General features: G+C 37.2%; 1 protein-coding gene across 4 annotated transcripts in view; it reads right to left on the bottom strand.

Moving 5' to 3' along the window:
- LOC129720695 (nephrin) overlaps positions 1-18,517 on the bottom strand; it is a 526,130-nt gene that overhangs the window by 31,777 nt on the left and 475,836 nt on the right. For all 4 annotated transcript variants that reach the window (XM_055672270.1, XM_055672267.1, XM_055672269.1 and 1 more), the window contains exons 13-17: positions 13,607-13,771; positions 13,293-13,436; positions 12,994-13,128; positions 2,502-2,582; positions 872-1,072 (exon numbers count right to left, since the gene is read on the bottom strand). In XM_055672270.1, the coding sequence (XP_055528245.1) occupies positions 872-1,072; positions 2,502-2,582; positions 12,994-13,128; positions 13,293-13,436; positions 13,607-13,771 (726 nt within the window). The remainder of the gene's footprint in view (positions 1-871; positions 1,073-2,501; positions 2,583-12,993; positions 13,129-13,292; positions 13,437-13,606; positions 13,772-18,517) is intronic.

Genomic DNA, 18,517 nt, shown 5'->3' with positions numbered 1-18,517 from the left:
TAAGTGTTTATAAAAAATTTATTGTTCTTTGACAGAGCCCACCTAAAAACACTTGACTTCAAATGGATCTGAAAATATGAAATAAAATTGCTGGTCCGATTATGATACATTTTTGGTTCCGATCATGATACAAATTTTATGATCAGATAAACCGATATATTTAAATAAATTTACGTTTATGTAAACTAGACAAAAAGATCGTTTCGATAAACGTCACTTTGTAATTTGTAAGTCGAAGTTCAATTTAGTTTTATACATATATCATCTTTTTTTATGAGCCTCCAAATTGAATTGAAAATTCAAAGGAAGATCAAAACTAAACCAAACCAAACAACCAAAAATAATTATTCAACTGTATACGAACAATTGTAGAACTAACTACCTGGCTTTTGAATATCTTTCCATATTTTCATTTCAAAACCTTTCGCTATTTTTGAGCTTTCTTCTAAGGCAACAATTTTCCGCCACATTCTAGTAAAACAACTCCAAGCATGAAAAAACCATCCCAAACCACTTTTCCCCTTGGTCGTCTCGCAACCGGCTCAAAAGCTACACATTAAAACAGAGCGCCTGCAAAATAGTACAGGCTCTCGTACATAGTTCGGTCACATTTTCCGACATTACTGCTATTCATCATCGCAGCGGGCTCAAATGGGCCGCAAAAACATTTCGGGACGGCCGGGGTCCTAGGCAAAAGTCGAACGCGGATCCCCTGTCCTGGAGCCAAAATGTTTCATTACCGTGGCACCACAGCCCCAAACCCAACCGAAAGCGGTAGAGCACTCACAGCAAGTTCGGCAGTTTTCGGTTGGGCTGGGCTGTTTGGGGTAGAGTAGAATCGTATACATATACAAGTACCCTGTGCACTTACATTTCACAATCAATAAAACATCACGGCTGGTTGGATTCGCAACACGATTATCAGCGATACAGCGGAAATTGCCAACATCCTCGCGCCGTGCATCCTTGATGTGCAGATAGCTGGTTCCGTTGGCGTACGTCGTCGACGTTTTTATCGTCATGTCGTAACCAATTCGTTCCCAGCGAATGTGCTCCTCGCTCAGTGGTTTGCCTGTGGATGGAAATACAGCGAGAAAAAAAAAAAATAACGGGTTAAACTCGTTGCGGAACACATTTGCAACTAGCATCTAGCAAAGGTTCTAGGTTCGCTTCTCTATTGGCTTCTTCTTCTTGTTGTTCTACGGTGTTGTTGTCGCGTCAGCCTATAACTGAATATTGGTCCTTCGTTTACTGTAACTTTCCTGGTTGTAGGGCACAGGCGTGTATTTATGGGCCGAATGAGAAGACCTTCGGTTGTTTTTGTTGTGGTCCGGGGATTTTTTGGCTCACTCCCATATCGGAACGAGTGTAGCACAGTATCGAATGAAACGAAAATGAAGTGCCGGCGCGCCGACTGTAGAATACGGTAGCCATTTTTTTCCAGAATGCTCCAGAAAAAAAGCAATCTGCTTTTTATCCTGACTCGACCCCGATTTTCACATGTCATCTAGAGAGATCCAGCCAGAAGCGGCAACGCCGAACGGAAACGGGCACTATTTCGGCCAGTCACTGGACCAACTTGCTCCTGGGAAGAATGATGATAGTGTCAGGATCTGTTTTCCACGAGGTCGGCGATAATCAGCTGGACGGTTGGTGCTTTTTCGAAAAAATGTGCATCTTTTGTTGGGGCCTCAGCGGCTTAATGTGTTTTCCCCTTTTTCCTTCCCTTCTCTTCGTTATGCTCCGATGTCGGAAAGCATCCATACTCTGCGGGAGATACGATTCCGACTTCAAAGAGATCGACGGGAAAGTGCCGGCTGCAGGCGAAAAAACTGCAGATCCGAGATTGAAGATTGGATTGCAGTTTTCAGGGGGAAAATTGAAAGTAGTTGCAATAGCAGCTGGCTGTGGATCGGTCTTGGCTGAAAACTTCAAAGTGCAACAAGGCCAACGAAGTAGGGGCCAATGTTAACTCAAATCTCGTTCAACGACGAATGATCCAAACGAAATTGATGAATGCACCGGAATAAAGGAAATGCTTTCCAACTGCGGAAATTCACAGGACGATATCATTCTAGACTGCAAATTAGAGCGAGTGGCGCCAGAGCCCAGAGTAGTTGAAGATTGCATCTCTTTTCCAAGTGGACCAAGTTTTCCAAGCTATCGGGCAGCGCGCCTCCATCGCAAACTTTTCATCAAATTGTAACGTCGCTCTCGGATGCTGAGGGTGTGGAAAAGTGGTTCAATGTGTTTTATTTTTCATTCTTCCGTCAACCCGGAAGCATCGAGTAAATTTGTTTCGCTGCCTCTGGATAAATGAGCCCATCATTTTCTCCCTCGGGCTCTGTTTTTTCAGTCTGAACCTAACCCATGCGCTGAGCTGTTTGTTTTCATTTCTCCTGCCGGCGTAAAATAATGGGAAAACTTTGCGCTGTCGTTTGTCCTTGGTGAAGCCAGAGAATGGAGGATTGAAAAATGATACACAGGAAACTAACACTTACCGTCAACGGTGCATGAAAGCATTGCATCCTCGCCGGGATTTACTACCACGTTCTCGGAGATGGATTTTATCGATGCGCCATCTGGAATTTTATTTAGAGAAATAAAAGTTATGCTTCTGCCGGTTAACTTTGCAATGTACGAGATCGGGTTGTGGGTTGGTGAAGGACGAAGGCAAAGAAGGGGGGGCTGATTTCAAGCTCTTCGTTTGTCATCAAAACCGGGATTTTCCTCACTCTCGGTTCCATTGTTTGAAGCTGTTGGCGTTGTCGAGCTTCACTTTTCCGCATTTTTCGCTTCCGTTTATCGAGTTGCCAGAGTATGTTTGTGGGTGAGCGTTTGTGTGTGTGTGTTTGTATGTCTGTGTTTAGTTTTGTCCTCCGGCATCTTCGAATACGGGAGTTGGTACATGTTGCGAGAAAAGTACGGCTCATACGAGAGTTTTGTTATTAAATTTTGTTTTTGAAGCACGATGATGGCCGATGGCTTGCGGACGGGGGAAGTTGAGAATGTTCCCGTTTTACAATGGTAGGGCACCAGGACCGACCGGACGGGATGCTCTTTTTGCCGAGAGACGGAAGGGTCCTCTCGAAAACTTTGTATGTATGCATGTGTTTTTTTTTTCTCGAAAGGACAAGAGTGCATCGGTTGATAAAAAAAAGTTCAGCCGACAGCCGGGGGAGGGGGCATCATTTGCTGCAGATTGCGTTTCCGGCTGTAATAAAAAGACGGCGTTCGCTTTTCGGTGCACTTTGGTACCTCCCTGGTGATTCTCTCCAGTGCTAGGACGATAAAAAATAAAAACTGGCAGAGGAAACATCAGCAGTAGACTATATACAGTACAGTAATGGATGGAATTTAATTTTTATTAAACTCAATTGTGTGAAAATAGAGTTCCGGTGTTAGTTTATGAGGTTGTATGCCGTTAGCGCTGGGATGGCTGTTTGTGATTGTTGCGTTTTAATGACGTTGTGCGCAAATTAATCAGCTTAGGAACTTTCATACTGATGCTGATCTCAAGTGGTGAAAGCTGGGAAATTTAAGTGAGTATCTCTTAGGAACATGAACGATAAAAGTAGGGAAGTTTTGAGTTGAGTGCATAAACCTTCAGAAAATAATATGGGATGCAGATCAAAGGTTAAATATTTATAGAAAATATTGCATTCACCACACGTGTGAAGTTGATTTCGATATTGTATTCTGATGCAGCATGCATTTTAGTTTTAAAAGGTATTATATATCCATTTTCAACTAGTCTGCGCGACACTGAAAGTTTTTTTGAATACTTCTTACTATAACAAGTTAGGAATGATAGCATAAAAATAAAAAGGTATGTAGGAAAAAAAATTTTTTTAGATCATATTAGATAATTATATGGCGGTATGAATCTCAGATCTTGATGCACTATAAATAGACTTGACAATAAAGTTTTTTTTTCACGACTTCTCCACTAGGACTTCCTAGTGATCTCATCGCATCAAGTTTGATTTGTAGTCGTAGTTTTCTAAGCAATTTTGAAGTTCAGGTATCAACCCTCTAGTGCCCATGTTAATTTCGGTAAAATCACTATGAAACTTCATAAACATTTTTAAGTTTTTATTGAAGCTTTTTAGATGTTTGACTGAAGCCCGTCTAATGGCGACTCTGAGCACTAGAGGGTTAATCTTCTGAAGATTAAAAAAGGCATTGCACAACATCCTGACTGTACTCTATCTCACGTAGACCTTCATGGATATAGGTTATATAGAAATAAAGATGCCGTTCTCAAAACCATCTATAAAATAAAATCCTAATGATCTTCCGACTCAACCGAAATCTTGCACGAGCTCATGACTAAATCTTAAAATCGAAGATCAGTCGAATATAACCTCAACTTAGATTAGAAAGAGATGGGAACACAATTAACGGATTAGTCCATTTTTTGTGATTCCATTCCCTTAAGAAAATGGAGCGATTTTACAGAAAATGTGGATTTTTTTCATATAATTGAAACTTTGCACAGATGTTCTTTTGGGTTGAAAATGTCATTTTGTGTTATTAGTTTTTTTTTTGAGTAACGATTCATTATTCAAAAGGGGCTAAGAAAGAATGGAATTAATGAGTACAAACAGTTTAAGACTCAGAACGATTTATTTGATCGGTGTCTTCGGCAAAGTTGGTGATCCATGCCCTATCGGGAAATTTTAGGAAGACGTTTAAAAAGCCAAGAGAAGTGATTACCCTGATCTCTGTTAAGACGGGTAGCAGGGTTCTGTTTGAAAATTTCTAAACTTTGTGCGACATCTAGTTTCTAGGGGATCTTACGAATCGAACTAGACTAATATCGTCGGTAGTCATAGCATGATTTTCATGAGAAATATGTTCGCAATTGTGGATTGGTCGGCTATTAAAATAAATTAGAATTGTAAGTAAAGTTTCTAATGATTCTATCAAAAGCTCAAACGATAAAAAAAACACATGATATCCGAGCCGTACAATTTTTCGCAGTTGAGGAAGAAAATAACGATAATTCATAAAGGCATAGTGTTTTGTAAAGTAATGTGTCAAATACCGATTGACTCCTAAAAGTTATGAGGCTAAAATTAGAACATGAGCTTCTCCTTTTCTCATTAAGAAGATGGAACAGAAATGGATAAAAAATTATATATAACTTCTCTATAGTAAACTAAATTCAGTCACTTTAGAGTGCTACTTCCTGCATTTAAAACTGGGTTCCAGAATTTCTAACCAAAGTTAAAGTTGCAAAACAGTATGAGGGGGAAAGAAAACGAAAATTGGGTGCAAAAAAGATTAAGATATTCGTGCGAATTTTCACAACAGCAAACTTTTGAACAAAAACCTTAATTTTGCTGTTACTTCTAAACCAAGCGTCGAACATGCTATCATTAACATTCGTGGAAAATTTAACAAACAAACAAATGGGGCACCAATGGGGAGTCCTTTTCCACCTCTTCTATGTGAACTTTATACGGCACATTTGGAAAATTAACTATGAGAAAAAGACTCCTTACCAGAACGTTAGTGGAGGTATGGGAATGATAATTTTGCATTTTGACCTAGAAAGTTTTTTGTCAACTAAAAAAATTGTTTGTTTTTTTGGGGAAACTGTACAATATTACTAGTTATTTGAATTTGAAGAAACAAAAATAAAATAAAAAAAATTAAAAACAAATAAAATGAAAAAAAAATAAATAAAAAATAAATAAAAAAATTAATTAAAAATAAATTGAAAAAAATATAAAAAAACTAAAAACATAAAAAAAAAAAAAATATAAAAGTGTGTTACTGGTTATTTGAATTTGAAGAAAAAAATAAAAAAGGAGAACAAAACGAAAAAAAAATAGAAAAAAAATAATCGAGCCGAAAAAATATTACAAAATAAATTGACCTACCGAACCGATCGGCGTGAAAATTTGTATGTGGGGGCCGTGAAAGATGCTTAGGATAGTTAGATGCCCCTTCTTCTTCTTGAAGCGAGGACTTCCATACAAAAGACGAACAAAAAACTCACCAAAATTACCAAAAACCTACATTAAAGAAAAATATGGAAAGCCCCCTTTAGAATTACAAAGGAAACAATGTGAATCTATGCTCGAAATTTGTTAAACTTTGAAACTTTCCTCACCTTGAAACTTTCCTTAATTATTAAAGTTACATAAATAAATAGTTAAATAAAAAAGTCAATAGCATAGTAGAAACAACACTGTTTTGTTATTGTAGATGCATTCAAGTATACCCAGTACTTATTTTAAAAATACAAAACTCGGCGAAAAGCCATTGTAGAGTTGTATATTCTAGTGATACTTGAGAAAGCTTTATATTTTTTCTATTTCTCAAAATTCAATTAACTGTTAATTTGTAGCTAGGATTGTATAGTTTTCGTAAAGCATCAGATTTTCAAAAAGCGTTTTTTTAATATTTAATGTTATTAACACAAATTAGCAAATCATTCTGGTAAAATTTCTGGAGTAAAACTACGTCTCTCAGGAAGTTCGGCTGCATAGGAATGTTAAATGAAAAACTAGAAACGAAAAAAGGCAAAAATTTGCCCAATTTAAATGCTAATGAGTCGGTTAGTTTACAATGGATTTCCTTCACTCTTGCAGCATTCATTGGAAAATTATCTATGCATTCGTCCAAATGCAGAGAAATAGATTTTGATTATTTGAACAACTGTACTATCGAAAACTGTCAAGCTTTATCAAAACACAGAATTCGACCTCTGATTGGTTGCCTAATCCTTGCTTTCCCTAGTACAGTCGACAGAATTAGGTATCTAGTAAACCGGGAAACCACTCTTTGGGCTATCTAAGCGCTTGGTTCTGCCTAAACCAATCCTTTTTATGATTGGTTAGCGACTAGGACAGTCCTGACTTAGTGGCAGCAGCAGTGGCAGCGGATAGTAACAGCAGTAATAGTGGCGGCGTTAGTAGCACTTACTCTATTAAAAAGTTGACTTTGTGCGATAGCGGGTGGCATCAGTGGTACTGTCTACAATGAAAAGTTTTTGCATTTTGCAGTCCCAACTTAGCGGTAGCAGCAGCAGATAGCAGCAGCGGATAGCAGTAGCAGAGGCAGCGAATAGCAGCATCGATTATCAGTAGAGATAGTGGCAGCGCTCACTCCGGTCGATACTGCGACACTTCCTCTAATAAAAAGCTGCCTTTGGGCGGTAGCGGGCAGCATCATTTGTAGGTACATGAACCGGTACTTTCTTTAATAAAAAGATGCCGTATTTTGACAACACACTAACGTTCTGGAAACCTAGCGTTCAAAATATTTGGGCCTTCCAAATTTTAAACAGAGTGCATCGTTGAGATTGGTACTATTATTCAAATCAAAATATTTTGCTTTCTCCCATCCAATAAAATAGATGATTCGATGCCTTCGTCGTACAAATTCACCATAATTCCCACTGTCGGGGTAGAACAGAGGTGCAATCAGCATCACAAGTGATTTCAAATCGATCAACAAACTGTCCTTTTCAGGAAAACCAACTAAATGAATTCAAGATTTAATATTTTCTCGTTTTGCGCTAAAATTAAAAGCAAAAATTTATTTTAACCTGCATGCGCTCTGACTGTTGAAACTTGTTTGAGCTGTATAGTATTTGTTTCATTCCTGTTCAGTGATGTCATAGTTTTATGTGCAAATTCGGTAGCCCTACAACCCAATCATGCATACAGAATAGCTACCGGAGGAGTGGAAGGATGGGGTTATTTGTCCCATCTATAAGAAAGGCGACAAACTGGACTGAGGGAACTATCGTGCGATCACCGTCCTGAATGCCACCTACAACGTGCTTTCCTAAATCATTTCCGCTGCCTCTCAACCCTAGCCAACAGATTTGTGGGAAGTTATCTGGCTTCGTGGAAGGACGGTCACGACGGAGGACCAAATCTTCACCATACGGCAAATCCTCCAGAAATGCCGTGAATACTGAACCCTCACGCACCACCTATTCATTGACTTTAAAGCCGCGTTTGAAACTATCGACCAGAAAGAGCTATGGAAGGTCATGGACGAAAACGGCTTTCCGGGGAAGCTGATTAGACTAATAAAGGCTACGGTGGATGGGACGCAGTGCTGTGTGCGGATTTCGGGTAGATTGTCGGGTCCGTTTGAATCCCGCAGGGGGCTTCGACAGGCTGATGGTCTCTCTTGCCTGCTATTCAATATTGCGCTACAGGGTGTAATGAATCGAGCGGACCTCAACACGCGGGGAACGATTTTCAACAAATCCAGTCAATTCGTTTGCTTTGCTGATGACATGGACATTGTCGGCAAAACAACCGCGACGGTGGCAAAACAGTACACCAGACCGAAACGCGAAGCAGCTGAGGATTGAGTTGCAGATAAATGAGTCTAAAACGAAGTTAATGCTAGCCGGCGGGACCGAAGCCGACCGACATCGTTTAGGCAGTAGCATTACGATCGACAGCGATGAGTTCGAGGTAGTCGACGAATTTGTCTATCTTGGCTCACTGGTAACCGAGGACAATGATACCAGCCGTAAGATCCGGAGGCGTATTATCAGCGGAAGTCGTGCCTACTATGGGCTCCACAAGCAATTGCGGTCGAACAGACTAAGTCCCCGTACGAAGTGTTACCTATACAAAACGCTCATAAGACCGGTTGTTCTCTACGGGCATGAAACGTGGACAATGCTCGAGGAGGACCTGCAAGTGCTCGGAGTTTTCGAACGACGGGTACTAAGGACGATCTTTGGCGGCGTGCAGGAGAACGGAATATGGAGGCGAAGGATGAACCATGAGCTGGCGCAACTCTACGGCCCAGTATTCAAAAGGTGGCCAAAGCTGGACGGATACGCACGAAGCTGGGCACGTTGCAAGAATGCCGGACAACTACCCTGCGAAGATGGTGTTTGCCTCGAAACCGGCAGGAAGAAGACGACCAAAGGCGCAGCGGGCAAGATGGGTAGACCAGGTGAAGCGATATCTGGCGGAGAGTACAAGATGTCCCTGGGATTGGAGAGCAGCAGCCAATAACCGAGTGAATTGGTGAAACTTTGTTTATCAGGCTGTGTCATGACCGAATGCCAAATAAATAAATAATAAATAATAAAAACTTAGTCAACCACAAATCGTATGTCAATGTGTGAAAATAATCGCAAATATATCTTAACGAAGTCGAAATCGTATAACCCGCTTATTATCATGCGCAGAAATTCAGTTTTAATTGTATATCATGGTGGAGTCCAACCGATTTACGATTTTAGGCTTAGAATTGTGAAACAAATCATTTTCAATCAGAAATTATCGTATATAAGTACGTTTATCAAAAAAAAAATGCATACCATCATTCCTCAGTACGTATATCGCCTCCAAAGTAGTACGCATATGCTGTACGGTTATTTTATTCGAAACATCATTATACGTATGAAAATGTTGGCTGGGAACTCCTCATTTGCACAAAATTGTAAACATATTTAATACAAGTGATGTAACAAACAACCTTATGTACTACGTCAATTTTGCGGTCGTGGCTTTGAATACAACCCTTGTAATTTTTCTCATTTTCCCATGATGAGACAACCAATAATGTTTACTCATGGTTGATTTTTATAATATTTTTTGAGATAATTTCTGAAATTTTATTTCCAAAAAAAAAAAAATTTCTATTACTATATGGCAACAGCAAGGGACATTCTGTAAAATAAGGGAAAATTATATATGGCCGACTTCGAGCCACCACTTAGAATTTTCAAAGGCACAAGACTCTGTGAAAACGCTATTTTATGTTTGCTGTGGTGAAGCAATTATAAAATAGCGTTTTCACAGGGAGGGTATTATCTATTCCCGAGTATTGTGCTTCTGAAAATTCGAACTGGTAGCTCAAAATCGGCTGTTTATGGCTTCAATGCCGTTTCATTTTAAAGACCTATGGTTCCTTTCATATCGGAGAGGAAATAAATTATCTCAGTGAATCTCCGAACACATGGATAGGAGTCGTATCATAATTGTCACAATCGACCGATAGACGATGTTGACTAAAATGCTGAGAAGAATAAAATGTTCATCGCCGATTTTATCGGCGATCATTGCCTTTATTGCGGCTCTAAAAATATTTGTAATTATCAATTGATCCAATACATTTTTTTAATTGGCCCTCTATAAAAACTAGTAGTGATTCTAAAGAAATGCTTGTATCACTTATGCTTAAACTTGGTTCACAATATGTCGAAACTTCTTCTTTACAAAAAATCAGAGCAAAGGTAATTTGTTCCTAAAATGAGTTTGTGGAAAACATAGATGTGATAGTCTGGGTAAATTTGGATTTTATTATTTCTAATAAGGATCCTTGAGGTATTTGTGATTTTTTTTACCGTACTAATTTGAACTCAAACTTTTGTTATAATTATTAAACAAGCAGAGCTTGGCCTTTGACATGAACCAGGAAAATCTAGAAAAAGTTAGGGTCGACAATTTCTACGGAAAGTTTAAACTATATTTTTTCTCGATCTGATTCATGGCTTATAAACTATGCATCGTAAAATCAAAGTTGAAAAAAGAAAACTATTCGGGAATACATGGTGGAGGAGAACTGCTAAATTAATTAAATCATACTACATACATGAATCACAAGAATAGTGAAATTCTTCCGTCTGATAGCCAATTGTTATCATACTAAATCTTCACTCTAGCATGGTTTAAAAAAAATGGCCAAAATTACTTCATTGTAAACGCAAATTGCCAGACCCTCAATAAAGAAACAAATAGGAGAAATTTTATTGAAACTTATTTCGATTGAAAAGATGTGTCCAAGATTGGCTTTGTGTTATTTTGAACTATGGAAAGTATCTTCCGGAATACCTTTTGTGTTGTTTGCTAGTTTGCCACCAAAATAGACGAAAAATACACAATCGGATTGGATTACTTCATTACCAATGCTCTTCATCCAGCAAGAACGCAAAACAAAACCTACCATTTGCACCCATCTTCGAAGCGTAACAGCTTTCGTACCAATTCGCCGGCTCATAATCAACTTAACTTCGAATTACTACTTCCCCAACCGAATAATACCAGCCCGCTTGCCGCCGAAATCATCCTTGCCAAACAGGAAAAAAGGGTCCTCAGGGTGCAATTGGCACCCAATGTCGTCGTGTTGGGTATTTGCACAAACGAACAAACCAATTCCAATAAATTTTTTGTTTATTATAGGACCGTTCACGCTAGAGCTAGATCGTTCCGGCGCCCCGTAGGTGGCCCGGAAAGAAGCCATCAGAGGAAAAAAATATTTATATAAACGACATTAGAATAGTAATCGCGTTAAAACTACCCGAGACCAATAAAATAAAGCAGAAACCACAGGGACGAACAAATATGGGCTGCTTACTTCATACCAACTGCTAACGGTCTGTCCATACCAAAACGTACACACGTATACCTCTAACCCACTGGGGGTCGGTTAGCTTTGGGACAAAGCAATCCCAGGCCTGTTCCATCCCTTTTGCCGAAGAATGCGAGAAGACGTGATCCCATTATGGCATATCATCTACCGAACCGGCAGAGAAAAAGCAACAACAACAACAACAGCATCAACAGCAGCAGCAGGCGTCGAATGAGGAGAAATCAATGTTGCTCATCGTTTGTTTTGGCCTGCCGTGATCCTGGTCGTCATAGCACGACGCCCTATCCTTTCGGTGGGCAGGCAAGTGTCATATTTCGATACCTCACCTGGTGGGATGCCACCCGCTGCTGCTGGCGGTGTGGCGAACCCGTAAACAATGGCAGTAATGGCATCGTACAACATGCCTCTTGCCGGAGCACTGCTTGGGAATCGGGAAAGCACAGTGCTTCCGGAAGATTTCACTCAAACAGCAACCGGATACGACCTAGTCATAGGGGGATAAGCCTGCATCGCAACGGTTGACCCTGTTCCGCTGTTGTTGGAACTAGTTCAATTTACATAACAGCGGGAACAGCGACGAAGGATGGTCGTTGCGCTGGAGTGGAGCGGATACGTGAACTATCTCTCCCCTCTAATAAGAGGATCATTTCCGCAGTGATGCAAACCAACAATGGAGAAGAAATTTCACAAGACACTATATACAAAGAGCAGGACAGGACAACAATAACAGCCCACTTGTCCGACACAGGTCCGGGCTTCCGGTTTCCTAGAGTCGGATTTGTGTACAAGCACACTTTCAATGGGAGGCATCATTTTACCAAGAAGCACTATTACGGATATTATGGGCAAACTTTCTCTCCGAGTGTCTTTTAATGGCGAGCCCGGGAAGCTCGAATTAGGAGCACATTCACTGTACGCAACAAGAAACAACGTAAATTTGTCGGGCTCTTGCTTTTGGAAGCAATGAATGGCGGAAATCGGGTCAAGTAGAAAACATAAGGTGGAGCGTCTTGAGCAGTTCTTCAAGGATGTCACTTCGAAGTTCTTCGTTTGGGTGACACCTCGAGTGTTCATGTGGCAGCGCACTTCATTGAGTATGATTGCTCTGTTGGTGGGTTCGAGTTAGAATACTGAGTGAAAGAAACTTGACTTTCGGCAATTGATGTTTACCGCCTACTGTTGTGAAGTGAAAGTCTCGCCCTCTGTGGGAGGGCTGCGCTGTTATGTAACTAAGCAATATATTTAACATTACATTAAAATTTGTTTCCGCCTGGAACCCAAATTAATTACAACTAAATTACTGTGAAGGATTCAGCCCCAGCGAAAAATCCAATTCCATCAAATCTCGTGATGTACAGCTGAGATTGCGGTTCGTGAGCTACACCGCAGATGCACATTCTTATGGCACAAAGATGAGTCACCACGGCGGCGGCACCACATCCGTTTAGAGCACAGACGAGACGCGGTCTTTCGGAGGCATCGTGCTTCGAATTCTGCACACATACATGCGGTACGCATTACACATACACACACGCACACACATACACGTACAAGATTGCTTTCACGGGTGGGGTTGGGATGGAAAGGGATTTGCGAGAAGGGCATACGTTGCCATTTACTTACATTCGACTACGACTGTGATATTAATCATCGCTGAGCCCTGGGAGTTGACGGCTTCGCACGTGTAGATTCCTGCGTCGTTCCGCGTCAGTTTGGTAACGTTCAGGATCGGTCCCTCGGAGACGATCCGTTGGACACCTGTTTTTCGTTCCCGTGGTTGATACAGTAGCACAACCGCAAGCAAGTCGCAAGCCGGGTTCGGGTAAAGACAGAAAGGATTTTGAACCGGATTAATCGCCTGTCATTAGTGCTAATGGCGACCCCGCAGTGCAACCTGCGTTGGGAATGCGAACAATACTTACCGGACGATAGGATCGGCAGCCCGTCTTTGGTCCATGTGTACGCAATGGACATAGGATTACCGGTGGCCACCATGGCGACCGTTAGGGCTTCACCTTCTACGCCGACGGCGGTCGATGATGGTGGTGGCGTGAATTTTGGCGGATCTGCGAAGAAAAAGGCGGTAGAGTAATTTCGCGAAGCGCACCGGAAGCGGCAGACCAGCTGCGAAAGTTTTCGTATCGAAAACTCTCCCCCGCAACTAGGCTGGGCCGCTTGAGGCGTTGGGAGGGAGCGGGTGCGGAGTAATTTCCGACCGAGAAGAAAATTCACGTACATAGTACTTGCAAATTGACTGCCTCGTGCACGCTGCGCTGTAATGCTTCGTTCGTGCTCTGACAGGTATAGACGTTCCCGTTCATGTCCTGGGTGATGTTCACCTTCAGCTCCAGCGATGATACGGTGCCTCCCCATAAGCCCGGCTTGGAAGCATTATTTATACCTGGAATGCGTGGCACATGGGAAAGAGAGAAAATGAAATGGTTAGATGGGATGTTGGTGTGTACTTCTTTTTTTTCGCCGATGATAGCTATTTTATCCCTTGGTGCCGCCAGGAGCGGCTTAAGGATGCTGTTGTTTAGGCTGGAGCGGTTTTGTTTATTTCGCGAAAAATAAAGGTTGGATTCTAATTGTGTTTTGGTTTATAGAAAAAGATGTAGATACATTACAGTTTGAAGTGGGCTTACGAATTTTTACTATTTCCAAGGCGGAAATTGGTTGAATGTTGTATATTTCCACAAAAAATTTAAAATATGTATGTTAAAAAAATAGCAAATTGATCGGTTTTTATTTTTTTTTAGCAAAAAAATCAGTTAAGTTCAAAGCTGCCAGAAAAATGCAGACGTAAATTCATATGAATAACTTTTTAAAAATGTACAAAAATGTCGGATAAAAAAATAAAAAAATAAAAAAATATATATTTTATTTGACAATGGCAGAAGTGCGCAAAACTCCAAAAACAGTTTGAAAAAATCTAACAAAAATTGCACCATAATTTCGCCCCGTGAGTATCACAATAAGCTTAAAAACCCGAAATAAAAAACTCCTCGTAAATAATGTGTGAAATGCGTAATTTTGTAAACTTTGTAAAGAAAAATAACAATAATTGTCAAATTTATGCGGCTCAAAATCATCAAAAGCGAACAAATTGCACAAGAGCTCAAACTGAAAAATTTTAAAGGTTAGAGCCTTTCAACCGTACCTGCGAAACAAAAGGCCGTGGAGTAATTGCTCGTCGCTTCTACGTTTGATTACGGGTAAACTTCATTTAAGTCTTTGAAGACTTAAAGTATTCTGACTTGGCTAGGAGCACCGACATGTCCAAAATCTTGCTCGAAATAGTTTGAGATTTTTTTTATTATTTTTGTCATGATTGTGATATATGGAGTTTTTGTAACTTTTTTATTGTTTTTAGTAATTTTGCAAAATTTGTAATTTTTATGTTTTTGGTAAGATTTCCAATATAAAATTTCGTCATTTTGGTTTTGTGTTTGATCTTCAACATTTTTGTAAACTTTGTAACTTTTTTTATTTTCTGTAATTTTTGTAATTTGTTTTAGTATTTTTTGTCATTGTTGTAACTTTTGTATTTTTTTCCTTCGTCATTATTGTAACTTATGTCAGTCTAGTGATTTCTGTCATTTGTACTATTTTGGAATTATTTATCACTTTTTTCTGTCACTTTTTGTAATATGTATATGAAGTTACTTTTTTTTGTAATCGTACACAAAACTTGTAATCTCTGTCATTTTTCGAATTTTTATCCGTTCTTATCATTCTTGTGATTTTTGCAATTTTTGAATTTTGCGTAAATTTTTGTCTAATTGTATTTTTTGTCATTTTCGTTATTTTTATCGTTTTCGCTATAGTTGCCATTTTTGTTTTTCATGTCATTTCTGTCATATTTTCGTTTCTTGTCGTTCATGATTCATTTTTGTCGTTTTTTGTCAGTTTTTATCACTTAAGCAATTTTCGTCACTTTTTATGTTTTGGAAACTTGGCACTTATGAAATTACTATCATTTTTGTTATTTTAATCTCTTTTGTAATTTTTGTTTTATGTCATTTTTGTAATTATTGTCATTCAAGTCACTTATGTCATTTGTTATTATGAATGTCTTACTTGTCATCAAATGAAAAACATTTTCGTAATTTTCGTGCTTCTGCCATTTTTGTATTTTTTTCTATCGTATTTTTTGTCATTTAATTTTGTCATCAAATGATTAACATTTTTGTAATTTTTGTAAACTTTCCTTTTATCGTATTTTTTTTGTCATTTTTCTTATTTTTATGATTATCATTTTTATCTTTTGTCATTTTGTATCTCTTTTTGTTACTTCGTGTCATTTTTGTTATTTTGTCATGATTGTAATTTTTGTCATTGTGATATGAATGTCATTTTTGTAATTTATTTATATATTGCAATTTTTGGCATTCAGCTCGTTTTTGTCTGTAATTTTTTCATGTTATTTTTGTTATTTTTATCTCTTTTGTCCATTTTGTCATTTTTATCACTTCTGAAATTTTCGTCAATTTTTATGCTTTGCAATTTTGGCACCTAAGTTATTACTGTCATTTTAGTTATTCAATCTTTTTTGTCATTTTTATAATTTTTGTCATTCAAGTCACTTATGTTATTTTGGTTATTATGTATGTCTTTTCTGTCATGAGTGATAAATATTTTTGTAATTTTTGTATTTTTGCCATTTTTGTAATTTTTTTTCCTATCGTATTTTTTTCATTTAATTTTGTCATCAAGTGTTTAACATTTTTGTACTCGTTTAAAATTTTTCTCATATCGCATATTTTGTTATTTTTATCATTTTTGTCATTTTTTTTTAAATTTTGCAAAATTTGCCATTCAGGTCGTTTTTTTCACTCATGTCATTTCTGTCATTTTTGGTATTTTGATCACTTTTTGATCACTTTTTGTCATTTGTTTGTTTTTATGTCATTTTTGTAATTTCTGCCATTCCTATTGCTTATGCCATTTTTGCTATTATGCCATTTATGGCATTTTTATCATTTCTGTAATTTTAGTATTTTATTACCATTTCTGTAAGTTTTTGTCTTATCTGTCGTATCGTCTCTGTCGTATTTGTGGTATCTTCTGTCATTTGTGTTATTCCTATCATTATTTTTGTCATTTTTGTTATAATGTCATATTTGTATATTTTGCCATTTTTATCACTTTTGTCATTTTAGACATTCTGTCATTTTTGCAAATTTTGTATTTTTTGACATTTTCGTAATCTTCGACTATTTTTTGTCATTTTTGTCATTTGTATCATCAATTGCCTGTGACTTTATGTCATTTATGTCATTTTTGTCATTAAGTCATTTATGTCATTTATGTCATTCATGTCATGTTTGTTATTTTGGTCATTTAAGTCATTTACGTCATTTAAGTTATTTAAGTCATTTAAATCATTTAAGTCATTTAAGTCATTTAAGTCGTTTAAGTCATTTAAGTCATTTGAGTCATTTGAGTCATTTGAGTCATTTAAGTCATTTAAGTCATTTGACTCATTTAAGACATTTGAGTCATTTTAGTCATTTAAGTCATTGAAGTCATTTGAGTCATCTTTGTCATATATGTAATTTATGTCATTAATATCATTTATTTAATTTCGGTAATTCACGTCATTTATGTCATTTATGTCATTCATGCCTTTTATGTCATTTATGTCATGTATGTCGTATATGTCATTTATGTCAATTATTATGATTATGTCATTTATTCCATTTATGTCATTTAAGTCATTTAGGTAATTTATGTCATTTATGTTCTCATATCACTTATGTCTTCTATGTAATTTAAACCATTAATGTCGTTGTCATTGTCGTCATTTTTTCTTTTTTTTTAACATTTTAGACATTCTTATCATTTTTATGATATTATTGTCATTTTTGTTATTATGTCATGTTTGTCATTTATATCACTTTTGTCATTTTTTTCACATTTTGCAATTTTCGTTAATTAGGTATTTTTTATCATTTATATCATTTTTGTCACTCATGTGATTTTTGTCATTTTTGTTTTTTTTTTTATCTTTTTTTCAAGTTTTGTTATTTTTGTTATGATGTCATTTTTGTTACTTTTGTCCTTTTTCCACTGATGTCATTTTTGTTATTTTGTCATTTTCGTAACATTTGTCATTTATGTCATTCATGTCATTCATGCCATTTACGTCTCTTAAGTCATTGATATCATTGATATCACTGATGTCATTGATGTTATTTATGTCATTTTTGTCACGAATGTCATTTATGTCATTTATGTCATTTATATCAGTTAAATCATTTATATCATTTATGTTATTTATGTCATTTATGTCATTTATGTCATGAATATCATGAATGTCATGAATTTAATGAATGACATTTATGTCGTTTATGTCATTTATGTCATTTATGTCATTTTTGCATTTATGTCATTTTTGTAATTTTTGTCAGTTTTGTCTTTCATGCCATTTATGTCATTTTTGTCAATTTTGTTGTTATGTCATCTATGTCAATTTTTTGTCATTTTTTTATCATTGTAATTTTGGTCATTTATGTCAGTTATGCATTTATTTCATTTTCGTCAGTTTTGTCATTCATGGCATTTATGTCATTTTTGTTAATTATGCCATTTTTTTTATTGTAGTCATTTAATTGTAGTCATTTTTTTAATATTGTTGTTTTTTAGGTCATTTTTATCATTAGTTTTGTTTTTATGTCATTTCTGTAATTTTTTAATTTTCGTCATGTTTTGTCATTTTTCTAATTTGTGTCTTTTTCGTAAGCTTGATAATAAGTTATTTTATTCAGTCTTGATGCATTATCATGCAAAAGTAACAAAAATAGCCAAAATATGGACTGACCCACAATTGTGCACCGCAAAATGTAACATTACTACAATTATGGGTCACTTCACTTCTTGCACCGAGCAGAATTATGGTTTTTAGTGACATTTTTAACTTTATATTTTTTTATCGTATAAATGAGGTTACAAGTGAGTTACAAAAATACCACTGCTATTGAAAATTGTTGAGTTTCGTGTGAAGACACGTATTTACGTAAAAGTGACCCATAATTGTAGCTGACCCATAACTGTGGAGGCACTGTATTTATAATTTTTGCATTTTTTGTAATTTTCATAATTTTTGTAGTTATCGTCATTTTTATTTGTTTTTTCTTTGTTATTT

Source organism: Wyeomyia smithii, chromosome 2, assembly GCF_029784165.1.
Source record: "Wyeomyia smithii strain HCP4-BCI-WySm-NY-G18 chromosome 2, ASM2978416v1, whole genome shotgun sequence".
NCBI lineage: Eukaryota > Metazoa > Arthropoda > Insecta > Diptera > Culicidae > Wyeomyia > Wyeomyia smithii.
This window is presented reverse-complemented; position numbering and strand designations above follow the sequence as displayed.